The sequence below is a fragment of the Protobothrops mucrosquamatus genome, unplaced genomic scaffold, assembly GCF_001527695.2.
Source record: "Protobothrops mucrosquamatus isolate PMUCROS unplaced genomic scaffold, P.Mucros_1.0 scaffold13, whole genome shotgun sequence".
Taxonomy (NCBI): Eukaryota; Metazoa; Chordata; class Lepidosauria; order Squamata; family Viperidae; genus Protobothrops; species Protobothrops mucrosquamatus.
The window spans coordinates 921265-938848 of NW_015386400.1; the positions used below are offsets into that span (position 1 = coordinate 921265).

The 17584-nt window shown below is 38.3% G+C and overlaps 1 protein-coding gene across 1 annotated transcript in view; it reads left to right on the forward strand.

Annotated features, from left to right (window-relative positions):
• The first annotated feature begins 1197 nt into the window (after positions 1-1197).
• Positions 1198-17584, forward strand: part of APBB1IP (amyloid beta precursor protein binding family B member 1 interacting protein) — a 45873-nt gene continuing 29486 nt past the window's right edge. The window contains exons 1-2 of the mRNA XM_015810672.1: positions 1198-1210; positions 16299-16370. Of these exons, the coding sequence (XP_015666158.1) occupies positions 16299-16370 (72 nt within the window). The 5' untranslated portion in view covers positions 1198-1210. The remainder of the gene's footprint in view (positions 1211-16298; positions 16371-17584) is intronic.

Consider the following 17584-nt stretch of genomic DNA (forward strand, 5'->3'; position numbering starts at 1 on the left):
CAAGGTTCCAAAGTGTCAATATTCTTCCTATGCTGCTTCTTCAAAATTCACCTTTTGCTTCCATAGAGTACCACAGGGAATACCATTCCTACACAATTCTGATCTAAACACATCACAGCACCTGAGTATCTTTTCCAAAGCATCTGCTCTACTAAGTACTAATCTATGGTGTAATTTGTTATTACTAGGTCCTTTAATGTTCATAATTGACTCTAAAAAGGAGTAGATTTAATATGTTTAATATCTTGCCAATTTGAAGTAGGGTTGCATTAGTTCGGTCTTCCTTATATTTAATTGCAGCTGCATTTTTCATAGTATTCCTTGATTTCCATTACTTGAAAGTCATCTGCATTTTCAGCTGTTGGAGTAGTGTCATTAATATAGGACCAGGTTACTTGGTTGTGGGAGTACATCAAGTGTATATACTTTGAAACTGTGGTGTATTAAGAAAATCTGATTTTTATTATTTTATTTTAAATTTATGGTGCACAAAAGAGCGGCATTAGACAATTATAGGGTGAGGTAAAGCTAGGACCTTTTGTTCAGAGGCGCATTAGAAAGTCGCTGGCATTCAGGGGCTGAAGTGAACTACAAATTTGAAAAGGCCACGTGAAGGAAATGAATGGCAAAATTACAGCTTGTGGCTTCCCTCGCACTATGTTGGAGTAAGTGTGAAAACACTCCTCCTTACAGAGCCGTGGACAATTTAAGGCTGCTTTGTCTTTGGGCTGGGAAAGAAGGCCAAGTCACGTAGAATGCCATATTGTCATGGCCCAGCTGTAGGAAGGTGCAACTAGGAAACGCCCTTCGGCTTAAGTTGTAATCAAACGAGCTTCTCGCTTCGAGAGATCAAATCTCGTTAAAGCAAAGAGAAGCGAGGCAAAGGAAAACAGGGGAGGGCAAAAGTTTCTTCGGGGACATTCTAGGAAACGCCTGTTGTTTTATCTCTGCCCACCCAGTCATATTCGCGCACCCGCCACCCCCTCCCCATCGGCAGCCAATATTCTGCTCCGCTCGGCGTTAACTTCCTCTCCCGGAGCAGCGAGCCGAGCGGTCGGGCGTGGAAAGGAGCGCTCCGCCGCTGGGGCACTAGCCAGTCGCGGCCGAGTGCGCGCTCTCCACCCTTTGCCTATCGGCTTCGCCTCGGTTGCGCGGGTATTCCCTAGCGCTTGAACCTCTGGAAGTTGGTGCCGCAGCAAAATCCGGCAAGGTAGGCTTTGGAAGAAGAACCGCTGGAGCAAAGCTAGGTCCGGTTCGGCTTTTCTCTCCTGGTGGCGGGCGATGTTTATAATAAGTGCCCCGTTACAACCAATAGAAGAAAGGAGAAATTGCAAAATTCGATTGCATATTGAAAGCCTTTCCCCCTTTCTTTTCCTGGCTATGGAAGTGGGGGGGGGGGAGACGGGACCAATTAAATACAAAATGTATTTCTGTACACGAAAAACGTTATCTTCACAATGATAACTTGTAATGTCTCTTTTCGGGAATCCAGCTCAAGGTTGAACTAAAAGTAGAACTTGGCTCAGGAATTACTTGATCAGTTTTGGAATGATTAAACAGCAGCAGCAGCAGCAAAGCCACACTCGTTCCGGTTGCTGAGACGAAGTAAAGATGGAGTAACTAGGTTTGGAGTTTTGTAGAAGGACTGGCGCAGTAAACTCCTGGTTTCATTCATTCTAAGGATTAACTTTTTGCATCAATTCCAGCTTAGTATATTTCGGGGTTTTTCTAAACTTAACAAATACTATAATCCCATTTTATACACTTTTGCCAAATATTCCATAGGACTGTATTTCTTACATTCCCCACATCTTTTTGCTGTCTATATGAACATTCCTCCTGATATTCCCACCCCTCTATTATAGTGTATTGCAGTTACTCCTGATAATTGCATTACAAGTGATAGGATAGCTATATTGTAATTAATTGAGAATGCAGTGTGTGAGGCATGATATGATCTCTGAAGATATTTTGATGGAAAGTATTCCAGAAGGAGAATATTCAGGTTCTGAACATACATAGCACCTTTTCTTCACACCAACAAACTATCACTGCTTTTTTAAAATAATCATTTTTCCCATTGAAAGAATGTGGCTTCCAAGTGGGTCAGTTCCCACAACTCTTATTTTATTTATTAAGCTCTGCCTAAGGATCTTAGAACATATGTGGGTGTAAAAATGGGGGAGGGAAGAGATGGCAGAGCATGGCAGTTTCTTCACAAGCTCTCTTCTGGTGTTGATCTCTGATACCTATTTGCTCACTTCTCTATGTGGCGGTTTTGTCAATTCTGCAAAACTTCCTGCCACAAAAAGTATACACAAGGTTATGTTGGCTGAACAGCAAAGCAACTCTCTTGCAACACAGAGGAACTGCAGCATGAACTTTCACAGGGACTGAATCTTTTAAAACTACAGCAAAATAAGTATCATGATCCTGTGTCGTTTTTTTAATTTAATAATGGTTTGTAATGTATTATAATGTTGCATTTAAGGATGTTTCCATACCATTGTAAAATGCTCTGGACTTCTCTGACTAGGAGAAAGAGCAATATAGAAATAAAATATCTTCCTCTTCCCCTGTATCTGTGCATGCAAAAGAAAACAGGTGCAAGTCACAAAATATAGCTGGGATAAGCAAAACATTAAGCCTTTCACCTCCCCAGCTTAATGTTACTTTTTAAACATACATACGTACGTACGTACATACATACATACAAGCCAAACTCTTGTGATAAACATAATAATGAATCACACATTTTATCTTCTGTTAAAAGCATTTGCATTTGCAGTTTCATAAATAATTGAAGCACAGATTTTATTGGTTTCAGAGTTACCCCCTGTCAGCCTTCTCAGGTAGACCAGACAGGAAACATGACCAGATGAGCTAATTGTAAGGCTAAATTAACAGAAACTTGCAAGTCTGAAAGTACAGATCTGCAGCCATCTTTTATTACCTGATAAATTTGGGAAGTTCATTTCTGAGTTTCTTTCTCTGCCCATTATGGAGCTATGGGCTCCCCCACTCCTCCCCCCCCCATCTTCCGAGGTCATTCCTGCATACTATTATGCCCCCAAGCTCTAAAGTATACTTTTGCCCTTAATACAACTAGGTAAGCCTCAGTAGGTGGCTAGCTTTATCTGGGACTGGCAGCTAAGTAGGTCTGGGCCTAGTTGCCATTTGTATGAGTGACTTCCAGGCTGGATTGAGAAATCAAAAATCTCCCAGAAGAGGGTTAGGGGTTAGGCAAACTATTTCTGCAACACCATCAAGAAAATTATGGAGATGTCAGGAACTGAGCTTGTCCTTGCAGTCTGGAAAATACATTACAAAACCCACATTGCGTATTTCTAGTTAGCCAGTTAATATTATCCTAGAATAGAAAAAGGAATTAGATTTTTTTTAGTTTTTTTAAAAGTAAATATTAACAGAGGCTATGTTGTATATTTCCAAGTTAGTCAGCAGCTAATATTATCTTGGAGGAGAAAGGAAGAAATTAGATTTCATTTCCGTTCCCTGATTAACTGCTATAACATTAAGGGCCTTTCGGAGCTGACAACTCTCAGATATTGAGAGCATGCTAAAATATATCTAGACATGTGCAGCAATTTCACAGTGCTAACTTTAGCACATATCCAGAAATGTTTATTTTCATTTTGAACTTCTTACGAACCTGCATATGTAGCATCCTTGAACCTAGGCAGTTTTATAATGGCTGTAAACAGGGCTTTTTTTCTCATAGAATGCCCAGAACGGAGTTCCGGCACCTTTTTGGGATGGAACCTTATAGGGTAGGCAAGGCGGGTTGTATGACGTGTGTGAGTTCCGGCACCTTTTTTTTTTTTTTTTTTTTTAGAAAACACTGGCTGTAAAGCCTAGCTTGATCAGGTAGGGAAAACCAAAATACAGGTAGTCCTTAACAAATAACAGAATGACAGAGTTGGGAGAGGCCTTGGATGTCTTCTAGTCCAATTCCTTGTTCTGGAAATCTTATAATCCAACCCCCCTGCTCTGGAAATTAGTCCAACCCCTGCTCCTTGACTTACAACCATTGGTATAGTTACAATGGCTTTTAAAAATGACTTACAACCAGTCTGATAGCATCCCCAGAACAACATGATCAAAATTTGGATGCTTGGCAACCGGCATGTATTTACAATTGTTGCAGAGTCACTAGGTCATATGATCACCATTTGTAACCTTCCCAGACAGCTTCTTGACAAGCAAATGCAATGGGAGAAGCCAGATTCAGTTAATGACTGCATGATTCACTTAACAATTAACTGTAGCAAAAAAAGGCATAAAATCAGGCATAACTCACTTAACAACTGCCTTGCTTAGGAAATTCTGGTCCAAATTATGCTTCTTCTTCCCCCACACCTCCTAAAATTTTCTAGTGTGTTTTCCAAGGACCTCTGAGGGTGTCTGAAGAGTGTGGTCAAACAGGTTAAGATGGCAGCTGCAGCAGCACCATCAAAAGTCCACATATTTCCACATAAAAAACGGCATTGATCACAACATCATGACTGTCATACTAACTTTTCTTGACCATATTCGGCATACTCCTCTGATGACCTCTTTCCTTTTCACTTTATTGTTATATTTTAAAATTAATTTAAATTAAACTAAAAGGATCTACTTGAGAAGTTTAATGATTTCAGTGTTCAAAACAATTCAAAACAAGAAATAAAAAATAAAGTTTTCCATTACTGTTTAATTCAATGCAGATCAGAGTAGAATTATTTTATTTAGTTGTTTAATTTTCTTATTGGTGAAATGCCTCAGTTGTAAAGAACTCTAGGCAGTTTGCAATTACAGGTAAATCCTTGACTTACAACAATTCATTTAATGACTGTTCGAAGTTATAATGACACTGAAAAAAGTGACTTATGACCATTGCAGCATCCTCTTGGTCACATGATCAAATTTTGGGTACTTAGCAACTGACTTATATTTATGATGGTCGCAGTGCTCTGGAATTATGTGACCACTTTGACAAGTAAATTCAATGGGGAAGCCAGATTCACTTTACAACCGTGTTACTAGCTTAAAAACTTCAGTGATTCACTTAATAATCATGGCAAGAAAGGTCATAAAATGGGACAAAATGTCTCACTTAGCAATAGAAATTTTGGGCTCAATTGTAGTTGTAAGTTGAGGACTACCTGTATTAAAGCAAAATAGTCAATATACACTCAATCAGTGAAATAAAATAACAAATATTAATAATCCTGGTTCCATAATCAGTCTCCAAAGCAGGGGTAGTCAACCTTGGCTCTTTTATGACTCGTGGACTTCAACTCCCAGAATTCCTGAGTCATAAAAGAGCCAAGGTTGACTACCCCTGCTCCAAAGGCCTGGAATAGCTGGGTTTTTACTAGCATCTGAGAGGCCAAGAGGGTTGTATGATAGTAATTAAAGCATCAGACATATTTAATTGAAAATATCAAAAGTTCTTTGTGCACTCTTCTTATTTAACTTATTTTAGAAGCTTTGACTAGTGAAACTTTTAAAATAACCTTCATACCTACAGAGCATTGTTGCTAGTATTATGCATCATTATATTTAATTCATTTTAGTTGTACCTTCTGCTAAAAAGTTCAGGATGACACAGATCACTCTGTTCTAAAGTGGGGTCCTAGATCCCTGGACTACAACCTGGACCAAGAACCTGTCAGAAATCTACACAATAACTTGCCAATTATGCTAAAAAATAATACAATATTAAAATTTCATCATATAATCTTAAGAAGCAGTACTAACAGCATACATCGGTTTTAATTTTTAATCTGGTAATTATCAATAAATATAACTCATGCAAACAAAAGCTCTTTGGGGGATTGTCTGTACTAGCAAGGGGCCCTGAGAGAAAAAGTTTAAAAGCACTGTTAAAGATCATTGGAACACATTTCTCCATAGATACATACCAAATCATATTCCCATTTATTTTTCCAACAATCAGGAGAGCATACAAGCTTTATGACTGAATGGAGATAAGAATTCGATTTCTGGCATTGTAAGTAGTGCCTGGCCAATCTTAGCTGAACTAAAAAAGCTAAACATTAGTACATGTATGGAAGGCCATAGACCAGAGGTGTCAAACTGCCGGCCCGCGATACATTGTGATACGTTGCGTGACGCCGCAAATTTGACACCCATGCCATAGATAACCCAAAAACTAAATGGGCAATTAAAAGCCTCCAGGAAGAAGGAAACATTAGACAAGATCTATATTGGTGTCAAGAAAATTAATCATTGAGTTGTTTTTATCTTATTATAAGTTAACACTACAATAAGCTGGATAAGTAAAATTCTTGAAATAAAAGGTTCAGTTTAGCATAACTGAATAAAGTAAAATATTTGAAAAACTTACAGTATTTAGATTTAACTACAGGTAGTCCGCAACTTACCACTATTTGTTTAGTGACCATTCGAAGTTGCAACAGCACTGAAATGACATGACCATTTTTCACATTTACAACCATTGCAGCATCCCTGTGGTCACATGATAAAAATTTGGATGCTTGGCGTGGCGTGTATTTATGATGGTTGTAGTGTCCTTGTGTCATGTGATTACCTTTTGTGACCCTCTGAAGAGCAGAGTCAATGGGGAAGCTAGAGTCACTTAACTATGCTACTAACTTAACAACTGCAATGATTCACTTAACTGTGACAAAAAGGTTGTGAAATGGGGCAAAACTCACTTAAGAACTGTCTTGCTTAGCATGGAAATTTTGATCTCAGTTGTGCTCATAATTTGAGGACTACCTGTATTTTGTACTGTATGTTATGTGGAAATATATTTATTATAAGTTTATTATGTGTGAGATACTAGGCCACTGGTGGCAAACCTATGGCACGGGTGCCAGAGGCGGCACTCAGAGCCCTCTCTGTGGGCACACGTGCCATCGCCCCAGTCCTGGGCCTTCAGCTGGGTTTTATAAAACCTTTTCGCTTTAAGCCTCTGCCACCGTGTGCAAAAAAAAAGGTTCAATCAATCAGTCAATTTCAACTTCTTGCGGGGAAAAAAAGATCTTGCAAAGTTGGAATTGATTGATTGAACTTTTTAGTCCCACCCAGTCTGCCGTTACCACTGCAGCCCCGCCCACCCAATGGGCCACACCCAGCCAATGGCCACACCCACCTGGCACCCGACGATGCATAAGTGGGTTTTGGGTTGCAGTTTGGGCACTCAGTCTCTAAAAGGTTCGCCATCACTGTACTAGACTATCTTTTGGGACATGTCTCAGTTCTTTTTTGTTCAGTTTTCACTAATTTTTCATAAGTAATCTATAAACAAGGAGCTTTGGGGTATACTGTAGGTAAGTTTTGCAGCCACATACCAGAATCCCCAAAGATTAGAACATTGAAATTCAGCAGCAAACTAGCCATTTCAGGAAATAAAATAGATGTGTTAAACCTACAATAAGCTTAATGAAGTGCTTCTGAGTAAATAAAACCCAACTCAGCCCTCTAATTCTCCCCAAAATGAATCAATTCCCCCTTCCCTTTGAAAATGCCACATCTCTGCTATACCTGCTGCACTTCTTAGAAGAAAAGGAAGATGGTAAAAACAAATTAGTTTAACTGGAAAAAAATTCCCCATCCCTTCCCTTTGTTTTATGTGCCTTTGTTTTTAAATTCATGTATCGCACATCTGAAAATACTCTAGAATTATACTAGTAAAATTACATGTGTTCTATAAATATGATAGCTTTCATTGCTGCAACTAGCAAATTATTTTTGATAGGTACAGAAGTGTAATTAAACAGGAAAGCTATATACCAATTTTAGCTTACTGGGTAGTTATGAAGACTTGGAGTCTTTGTTCATGAAGGGTGTGACTTAATATACACTTAAGGTGTGAAATGGGATGTTCACTTGATGTGTGCTTTTGGAGGTTTAGCTAGTGAGTCTGCAGCCTACATTGCATTTGTAGGCAGTGAGACAGACATTCAGGAGATAAACAATTTGATTAATGCACTAGAACTAGAATTTTATTAGAATTAGAAAACCGTGCAATTCTGTTAATTTTGTCTGGGAATTTACCTGTAGTACATTTTTCAGGCATTTGAAAAATAATGGCTTGTATAATAAAAGCCAAGTTAATGATGGTATAGTAAAAAACAGTATAGAAAAAAACAAACTCATGACAATTGTTCAGATAAGGAATTTTTTTCAAAAGCAATTTTAACGCATTGGAGAAGCAGAAGCATTGCCTTTGGGTTGGTGGCACATGTAAATATGTTAGATTGTTTCAGTTTGCTGGTTGCAATCTGGAAAATTATTTGATTGTTTATAACTTAGATTTCTTAGACTGCCCAATTAGACAGTGACTTTGAGCCTGCATAGAGGTGGCTCTGTTTATAACAAAAGTACTCTCCAGCTCCAGTGATTCTTGGATGCAAATCATTTTGTCTCTGGAGAATACTTAATCAGGCTGAAAAAGTACTCTGGCATTTGGTAAAAAGATGGCATTACATCTGCTGTTAGTTTGTCTTTTTCCTTCCTCCTGAAAAATCTCAATGTACAAAGGCTGCATTGCAAGATTAATGCATTGTCATTTCACACGGCAGGGAAATTGTCCTTTTCGTTGAAGGTAGAGACCCTCCTGATGGAAAAACTGATGAAAGTACAATTAACTAAGATTATTCCATGAAGTTACCCTTGTGAAAAATATCAAATTTAAATTCAAGCTGTTGGTCAGGTCTATAACAAAGTCAAGGATAACCAGGCAATTTACACTTTAACTATATTTCTGACTGTAAGTACACATCTGAATTTGTTAACATACAGTGGAGGGGGGGATGATCTAAATATCTATAAATCCAATCTGCTTGAAGAGCATGTGTTGATTTGATGCCAGGTTAATGGTTTGATACCAGAAAGCACAGCTGATAGCCTATCAGTTTAAAGATAAGATTTTACAATGTGACAGGAAACAACAAAGTGCATATAAGAAAAAGCCCTGTTCCTTTTTTCTTTTATATTGTTTCCCAATTCATGCAGTAACATTCTAGAATTAGAAACCTTGGTCTCAAGATATAACGTAACGTAACATAACATAACTTGAATTAGTGAAAGACAGAGGAACTGTATTTTCACATATTATTTTAGATCTATAGTATAGCTATAATTTTTTTCAAAATCTAATGATTAAGGTGGGAGTAATTGTTAGGCACTGTACTATTGTATTCCTTTCTTTAATTTGGTGCCAAGATTGTATCTGCCAAGAATTCACAGGTAACATGACTTTTCAAAATTCAGGACATACATGAAGTTTACCAGTGGTGGAAAATTGCTAAAATGTGACTCTGAATACTATGTGCCCAGTTTAGATTGTAGTGGCTATCCGTTATCCCACAAGAGAAGAATTTTAAAAGATCAATCCAATCGAATGTGTGCTAAATTAGTGTTTTTGAACTCATCAACTTAAAGATGTATGGGATTCAACTCCCAGAATTCCCCAGCCAACATATTATAATTACCCAAGAATGGAGTTAAAACTGTTGGTACCTCAACACATTCTGCAGGGAGAATAATGATGTGTTTTTGTGAGTCTATGCAGAGGAGAGAGTATACAATACTATCTCCTTTAGTATTGCCATTTGTATTGGAGAAAGTCTGCTAAAACATCAGAATAAAGACCAAGCAATGATTCTTACCTGAACTATTATCATGACACAAAGGGAAGTCACTTCAGTGCATGGAGGTAGTCAATCATTCTTTAGTAATCCAGAATCTGGATCCAATGCTGAATCCAATAAACAAAACTCTATTGGCAAAAAAGGATCTACTGAACACAGCTTTGCCACATATTTTCTTAGAGAAAAAGAATGAGTAAATGCTGTTGAATGGATATCAAGATTCTCTGAAAGTTTCTAAACCAGGGGTGTCAAACTCAATTTCATTGAGGCCCGCCCTCGGGGGCCAGGTGGGTGCAGCCTGGGTGGGCGTGGATGGAGTGGGTGTGGCCTACTGGGTGGGCATGGTTTCGGCAGGCAGCGGGGTGCTCTCACAGCGCCGAGAGGTTGAGCCGGGCGGTGCGAAGCTTGCCAACTTTGCACCTTGCTGCCTGCTAAAACTGGGCAGGCTGGGGGCTAGGCAGCTTTGCACTTCTCATCAGATTCGCGCCACCTGGCTCAGCTCTTGGCACTATGAGGAGAGCGCCACACTGCCTGCTGAAACCGGGCAGGCTGGGAGCTGGGCGGCCTCACGTTTCTTTTTGAATTTGCGCCGCCCGGCTCAGCCTCTTGGTGCTGTGAGGAGAGTGCCCTGCTGCCTGCCGAAACCCCTCCCCCAGAGCCCATCAAGCCGGACATGTGAAGTAGGCGAGGGCCATTTGCTGGCCACTTCCAGGGGATGGTGCATTTCTTCATTCCTCACAAAGGGTGACACCTCCCTAGCATGCACCCAGGGAGTGAGACTGACGCGGCAGGGGCTGGTTCCTCACTGTTTCCAGATGGCCTTGTGGAGCTAAGACTGAATGCATTTCAGTCTAGATGGCCACCACAAATTGTACATTGGCTCCCGGCTGGCCAGGGCCAAGGCAGCGGGGGCCGTTCCCTCACTGTTTCCAGAATGGCTTCGCAGGCCACATGAAACCACATCGCGGGCTGCATCTGGCCCCCGGGCCTTCTGTTTGACATGTCTGCTCTAGACCAATTTTCTAGGCAAGGGTCATCATTTCTAGAATATGGAATAAGACATTAGTTCTGGAGCTAAATCTGTCATTTCAGTTGCCTAAATTAAAATTTTTGCTTGTATCAGTAAAGTTAAACTAGCGTCTTCGAACTCAGCTATTGATATCTCTCATAAATATTAACTGTCTTGAATTGCCTGCTATTTGGCTTCATCCAGGGGCCATTGCTAATAGTTCAGATGCTCAGATCAGTGGTCTATATGTAACGTTCACTCTTGTTCATTTATGATATTCAGAAACTGGTGGGCCATGCTAGGATGTTGCAAACATTCTCCACATATATGTATTTGTAGCTGAAGCTTTTTCTTTACAACAGAAAAAAGTTAATTCTGTTATCTTACTTATTCTAAGACTTATTGATTTTGTTATTTGATTAGCAATAAGCTGTTTGTCAGGAAAAATTAATTAGAAAACTCAGTGACAGTGTGCTGAATAAATGGTGACCATTTTAACAATTAGGTTTGTTTTCTTGTTTTGGCGCATGGAATATTACTGTGATCATAAGTCATTATGGTGCTAACTTGAAGCCTCATAGATTCCCAAGTAACTTAATTCAAAGGAAATAGGCTAGAATTCTTCATAATTTTTTGTTTCTTGTTAAACAGTCTCCAAGAATCGGACACGTTTAAACATAAAAAAACCCCAACTTGTCTATTCTTTTGAAATGCATCAAATTATTAATGATGACTATTATAAAAATATTTGCTATGAACTTTCCTACACTGCCTTCAGGCGTCAAAATAACCAATCAGTGTCCACAGCTCTCTTTACAAAAGAGAGTTTTGTGCATTCCCATTATTCAAGCAGTCATACCTATTATGGAAATATATGTCAGGAAATAAATTATGGTTATATCGTTTGATTCTGCAATAAAAATAATAATTCTCAGCTCCAATAGAAAGTAGGGAAATAGAACAAATTTAGAGAAGTTTTTAGTGTTGCGTAATTTATCATTAATAATGCACAGGCCTGTCTCTGAAGACAATCTAGAAAGCTCAGTTGGTCCAGACTCAAGTAGCCAAACTGTTGGCAGTGATAAGCAATTCAACAACATAACTATTGCTTCAGTCACCATAAGTGTGCTGCTGTCAAGTTAGAAAGTTCTATATCAGGGGTCTTCAAACTTGGCCCTTTTATGACTTGTGGACTTCAACTCCCAGAATTCTTCAGCCAGCATGCCTGGCTGAGGAATTCTGGGAGTTGAAGTCCACGAGTCATAAAAGGGTCAAGTTTGAAGACCCCTGTTCTATATGGATGACTTACGTCTATTGGCAGGGTGGTATCCACTGATGTTTCCACCCATTCTGTGCAAGGAATGTTCAGGAGATTATGAACCTGATGTAACAGGTCTGTCTCCTAGGTCAAAGTGTGAATTGAAGGAGCAAAGCATGACAGGCTTTGACCTGGCAACTTGGGAGCCATTGAAGGAAGAGCTTGAATGTGTAGAGAAGTCCGGAATCAACATCTGTTATAGAAGCACAACATCAGGCTCAGTCACAGGCAGAGAAAGATTAACTACGCCTGGCGTAGTTTTGATTGGGCTTTTCTAAGGGTTTTATATGGGGTATTTTAGAGCAGGCTTTTTATTCAATATTTATTGTGATTTTTATTATTGCCTGTTCACCGCCCTGAGTCCCGTAAGGGAGATAGGGCGGTATACAAATTTAAATAATAAATAATAAAAATAATAAAAAAGGGAGTTAGAATAGAGACATGACAGGGTCGTGAGTCAGGAAAACGGGCACAACTGAATTTGTACAATAAAGAAGAGTTGGGAATCAGACTTCTATTGGCAGATGGTTTTCCAGCCTTGGACCTGACTTCCTCAACACGTGTTGCTTCTGATCTCCTGGTTAATCCTCAGACTGGCATGACACTACCTTCAACTACCTTCAGATTGGATGATTACATCTTGGGTTTATCTACATGAAATGAGACTACATTCAAATCGGATGATTAGATCTTGAGTTTATCTACAAGGGCTCTTGACTTCTGAAACAAGCTTGTTTGCTGTGCCTGAGCTTTCCAGTTCTTGCACTGGAGTGAGATAGGTGACACAAAGACTTCTGAGCCTCATCTCATCTCCTGCAATTGTAACTGCTGGAACAGGATATCTGGAGAAGTCCTTGGTGAGAGCAGTCCACCTTCCAAGTTTCATTTATCCTGATTTTCTGGCTTTCCATTCAGCTGTGAAAGCTGTATTATTTTGCTAATGGTGCTGCTCTTAGCAGAGCAGACTAAAGAAATTGTCCTAGAAATCACAGAACAACCTGATTGCTGTCTTGAGAAAGCTTTTGTTGGGAAATGCGACATATAAATTCTTAATAGAGCAAATGATATCCGAATCACCTGAAAAAGTATGGATTGTACATAAGATCATTAATGCTGTCGTTGAACAGACTTTCTCCCTTGTGATTTTTGACTCTCAAAATATAAAGGCATATCTATAAGACTTTCTAGCTCATTGTTTTTCAAAATGATTTGGCAGCCTATGTTGAAAAATAACGCAATATTAAAATCTCATTAAACATTCACAAGTAATGACAATGAATGCATCAGTTTTAATTTTTAGCACAGCAAATAATGATAAACATAACCCATACAAACAAAAGCACTTTTGGGGTCCTCTGTAATTTTTAAAAATTGGTCTGCAGAAAAAAAACCCCACCGTTCTAGCCTAGTATCTTATTGCTGATAGTGTTCTTTGTACCCTATGAAATGATAAAGTACTGATTGCTTTAGCCAGATTCCTGATACTTCAGAAGAATAGTATGAATCATAATAGCAGTAATGCATTTAGTTCTCGTGGATTCTTAGACTTGATTCAGTTAACACATTAAACCATAATGTAGTTTGTTTGGTTTTGGCTGGTATATTATGTAAAACCAGCTAATTGTCATTAATTGCACAAACTAACATTTCATGGCTTCTCGCAATGGATGAACAAGATATTTGACATTACCACGTCAGCTTTACAATATTGTCTTCTGAGATAGTCTTTATCAGCTGGGTATTTCAAAGTCTGATGATTATAAGTTTTAGAATTTCATGCTAGCATGTAGGGGTTGATTCCTGGAAATTGCAAACGTTTGATGGACTCCTGGTTTGGGAAAGATATTCTAATTCTGATTAGTATTCAGAAAACTGAACATTTTATTTTTTTAACTGGGGGAGCTGTTTATTTATCAATTCTGTAAAGCTATTCAACTCCATGATAACTCTGGTGATGTGCAAAATTAAAAATAGATTGAAACAAACATAAAACAGAAATGCTGAATATTTGGAAGGGGCAAAACAAACATTTTATCTAATATAATTACTTTCCCCCAAGCAGTCCACTACCCAAGCTAACTTCCTATTACATTTGATCTTTGTTTTTGTGGCCTGAAAGGGAGAGATAGAAATTGTGGTTTAGTTTATTTGATTAACACATTCAGGGAACCAGTAAACTCATTTTTAACAATGAAATATGCCCCCCAAAGAGGCATATTGTACTCTGTTTAATATAAGCATTTGACAAATCCACGAATAATAGGCATCTTTTAAGAAGAAGCATCCCTTTCCTTCCTTCCTTCCTTCCTTCCTTCCTTCCTTCCTTCCATCCATCCATCCATCCATCCATTTCTTATGCATGTGTGTATTAGTTAAACAAAAATGCACTTTGACTTTGATGTTATTAGTGCATATGTGTGTGTGTATACATACACATATACATACAAATACAATAAAAATATTGAACAATAAAAAAGTTCTTCAATAAAATAAAGGATATAATATGAACTAAAGCAATCAATATTGTTAATTTTGGATCCGATCAGTAATTATGCTACCAGAACTAATTTTATGATATACAGTAAGTCATAATAACCAGGGATAATAGTGGAGAGAAGGCTGTTCTCTTCCATAGAGAGGGGGAAATAATCAGTTTAATTATGTGCTTACTCCTTAATTTCTTTCTTATACTGACTCAGTTCCATATATAGCTAGTAGAAGGGCTATAAATCGTGCAGTCTTTCATCAACATTCTGGTTGAATCTTAGGTCCTATTTTGAAGCCTTTACTTTAGTGTTTCTTGCCTATTAGAAGATGGCGCTGCATGTTTCCAGTAAGATACATTAGTTTAGAAACAAATGTTCCTCAAACTGAACCCCTGCAAATTGCATTTCTTAATTTGCATATTTTGCGGGGAAATTATACAGTTAGCCCTAGATTGAAAATAGAGTCTCTTTGTAGTTGAAGTCTCCATTCCTTTCTTTATTGCACTATTTCTTATTTCCTTGAATAAAAATGAAACAAGATGCTTTGCTTAGCATTCTACATTATGTAGAGTTTTTTTTTCATGAAGGAATTACTGAAATATATTAGAAAATAAACAAAGGCACTTCCTACAACAGCTGCTGTGTGTGTGTTTTTTTCTTATGGCTTCAGTCAGGGACATAATTAGAGTGCTGTGGGCCTCAAGGAATAAAATCTCTGTGATGGGACCCCCAGTGATGAGAGGGGCCAGGTGACCCCCATCCAGGCTACAACAATTGAGAGCAGCAATAGAAGAGGAAGAGGAGGGTAATTTCCTTGGTTTTTCCCCTTCACACCAACAGGCTGGGTCCTGGAAACGTCATCCCTCACCTCCTAACTCACTCAAGGCATCGCTGTGCTCTCCTCCATTCATATTTCCATTCAATATACATGCAGCCTCCGTGTCCCTTCCCACATGCCTTTTCCCCCTCTGTCTGAAAGACTTTCTATGCTAGGCATCTGGGCTAAGAAAATCTGGATGATTGTGAGATGGAAGCCAAGAAATATGGAGGCATTTGCATTGATTTTTCACATAGCAGACGTTATTCACTCCAATGTCCCTGGAGAATTAATAAAACAACGTGGAAAATGATCTGAAATTTCTGGAGGACTCTGTTTTTACTGAAAACAGAAACTGTTATTTTGGAAAATAGGACATGATATGATCAATAACTCATGTTGGAGTAATGCTGCTTGATAACAAGAATCCCAAGAGCTTTTCACTCTAAATAAAAATGGAACTGTTTACAAGAGGTCCTCATTTTACCATCCTAATTGAGCCCAAATTGATCTTGCTGCCATAGGTTGAAGCATCACATGACCAGATTTGAAGGTATGAGCATTTTTATGATGGTCATTAAGCAAAAGCTGCAGTTGTTAAGCAAATCCATTTTCCCTAGTGGGTGTTTTTTTTTTGTTTCGTTTTTAACCAGAAACTGGAAGGACAAGCAAGAAATTGCAAAAAGCAAAAAGCTCTGGGGAAGGGGAGTCATCATAAGTTTGAATGGTCACTAAGCAAATGATTTTATGTCAAAGACTACTTGGGAAAAAACTGGAAGAAGACAATGGCAAATCATTTCTATACTGATGGCAAAAAAGTTATATATTTTGTCCAGAAAGTCAACAAGAATTAAATTTGATTAAAATGAGGATTATTTATTAATTACGTTTACTAATTTCAGTAAAATGTTTTTTCAGATCCATGCTAAAAACATCCATTTTTTTCAACCTTAGAACAGTTTTTAAATTCTTTGTAGACAGTAAAATATGATACTGAAACCCATTTCGCATTTTTGTGTTTCAGATGGAGGAAGCCTGTGAAGATATAGATCAAATGTTCAGTGACTTATTGGGAGAAATGGATTTGCTAACTCAGGTAAGTATGCCCATCGGAAGTAGAACAAATAAACCTATTTTCTTCCTCTTCAGTTTTCTGTTTTTTATATTTATTAAATTGTAAACATTCTTTTCTTTATGCTAGTACTTTTTCCCTGTGTGAGGCTTTTAAATTGATGGAGTAAATCAGTGCAATACAATGCAATCAAAACACCAAAGTTTTTCTACTTTGCATACTTACTGCATCTTTCAAAATAGAAGGGGGAAAAAAAGACTGCAACCCTCCTATCCACAGCAGTACTTTATGCTAAAATTGGGATTTGTGTTGTATAGTTTGCACGTTACATTTCCCTCCAAAGTTAATTAATTAATGCTGAGAACGGAACATGGCAAATAGTAGTGATACTGGATACATGTAGATCAGTGTTTCTCAACCTTGGCAACTTTAAGATGTGTGGGCTTCCACTTCCTGGCTGGGAATTCTGAGAGTTAAAGTCCATGTAATGTTAAAAGTTGCCAAGGTTGACGATTATATCAGTTTTGTTATGCTGCAGTCTGATTCTACAGTTGTTGAATTTTTTTTCTTCATTAATCTACATTCAGCACCCCATGATGACAAAGTGAAAACAGAATTTTAAAAATGTCTATGAATGTATTAAAAGAAAAAACTGAATTATCACATTGGCATAAGTATTCAGGCCCTTCACTCAGTACTTTGTTGAAGTACCTTTGGCAGCAATTACTGCCTCACGTCTTCTTGGGTATGACGCAACAAGCTTTGCACATCTGGATTGGGGGATTTTCTGCTATTCTTCCTTTCAAATCTTTTCAGATTGGACTACAATTCCTGGAAGTCTCTGCCTCTACTTCTTCTTCCCCCATCAGAAGATGAGTCAAGCAGGGCCATAATATATTCTTTTACAGATTGTGTTAATATTAAGAAAGGTATTTTGGGAAAACATGGAATCTGGAGCCTGTATAATATGCTCTTCCTCTGGAAGGGCCTTTTGTATTACCTTCAGGCATTTGTACTGCTGGTGACAACTTATTTGACCTTTACCACCACACAAGATTTCTATCTAGTCTTGTTCCTTGTTTTTCTTTTCCTCCTCTGGAGACATCTGTTTTCCTTTTACACAATCTTCATTATGTTTTTGCCTTCTTTTTTGTTGCTTGTGTTTGATGAAGAGTAGCAAAGTTTTTATGTAAGCAAGTGGTTTGCTTGTATCTACAGTAAAGCTATGGTTGAGAAAT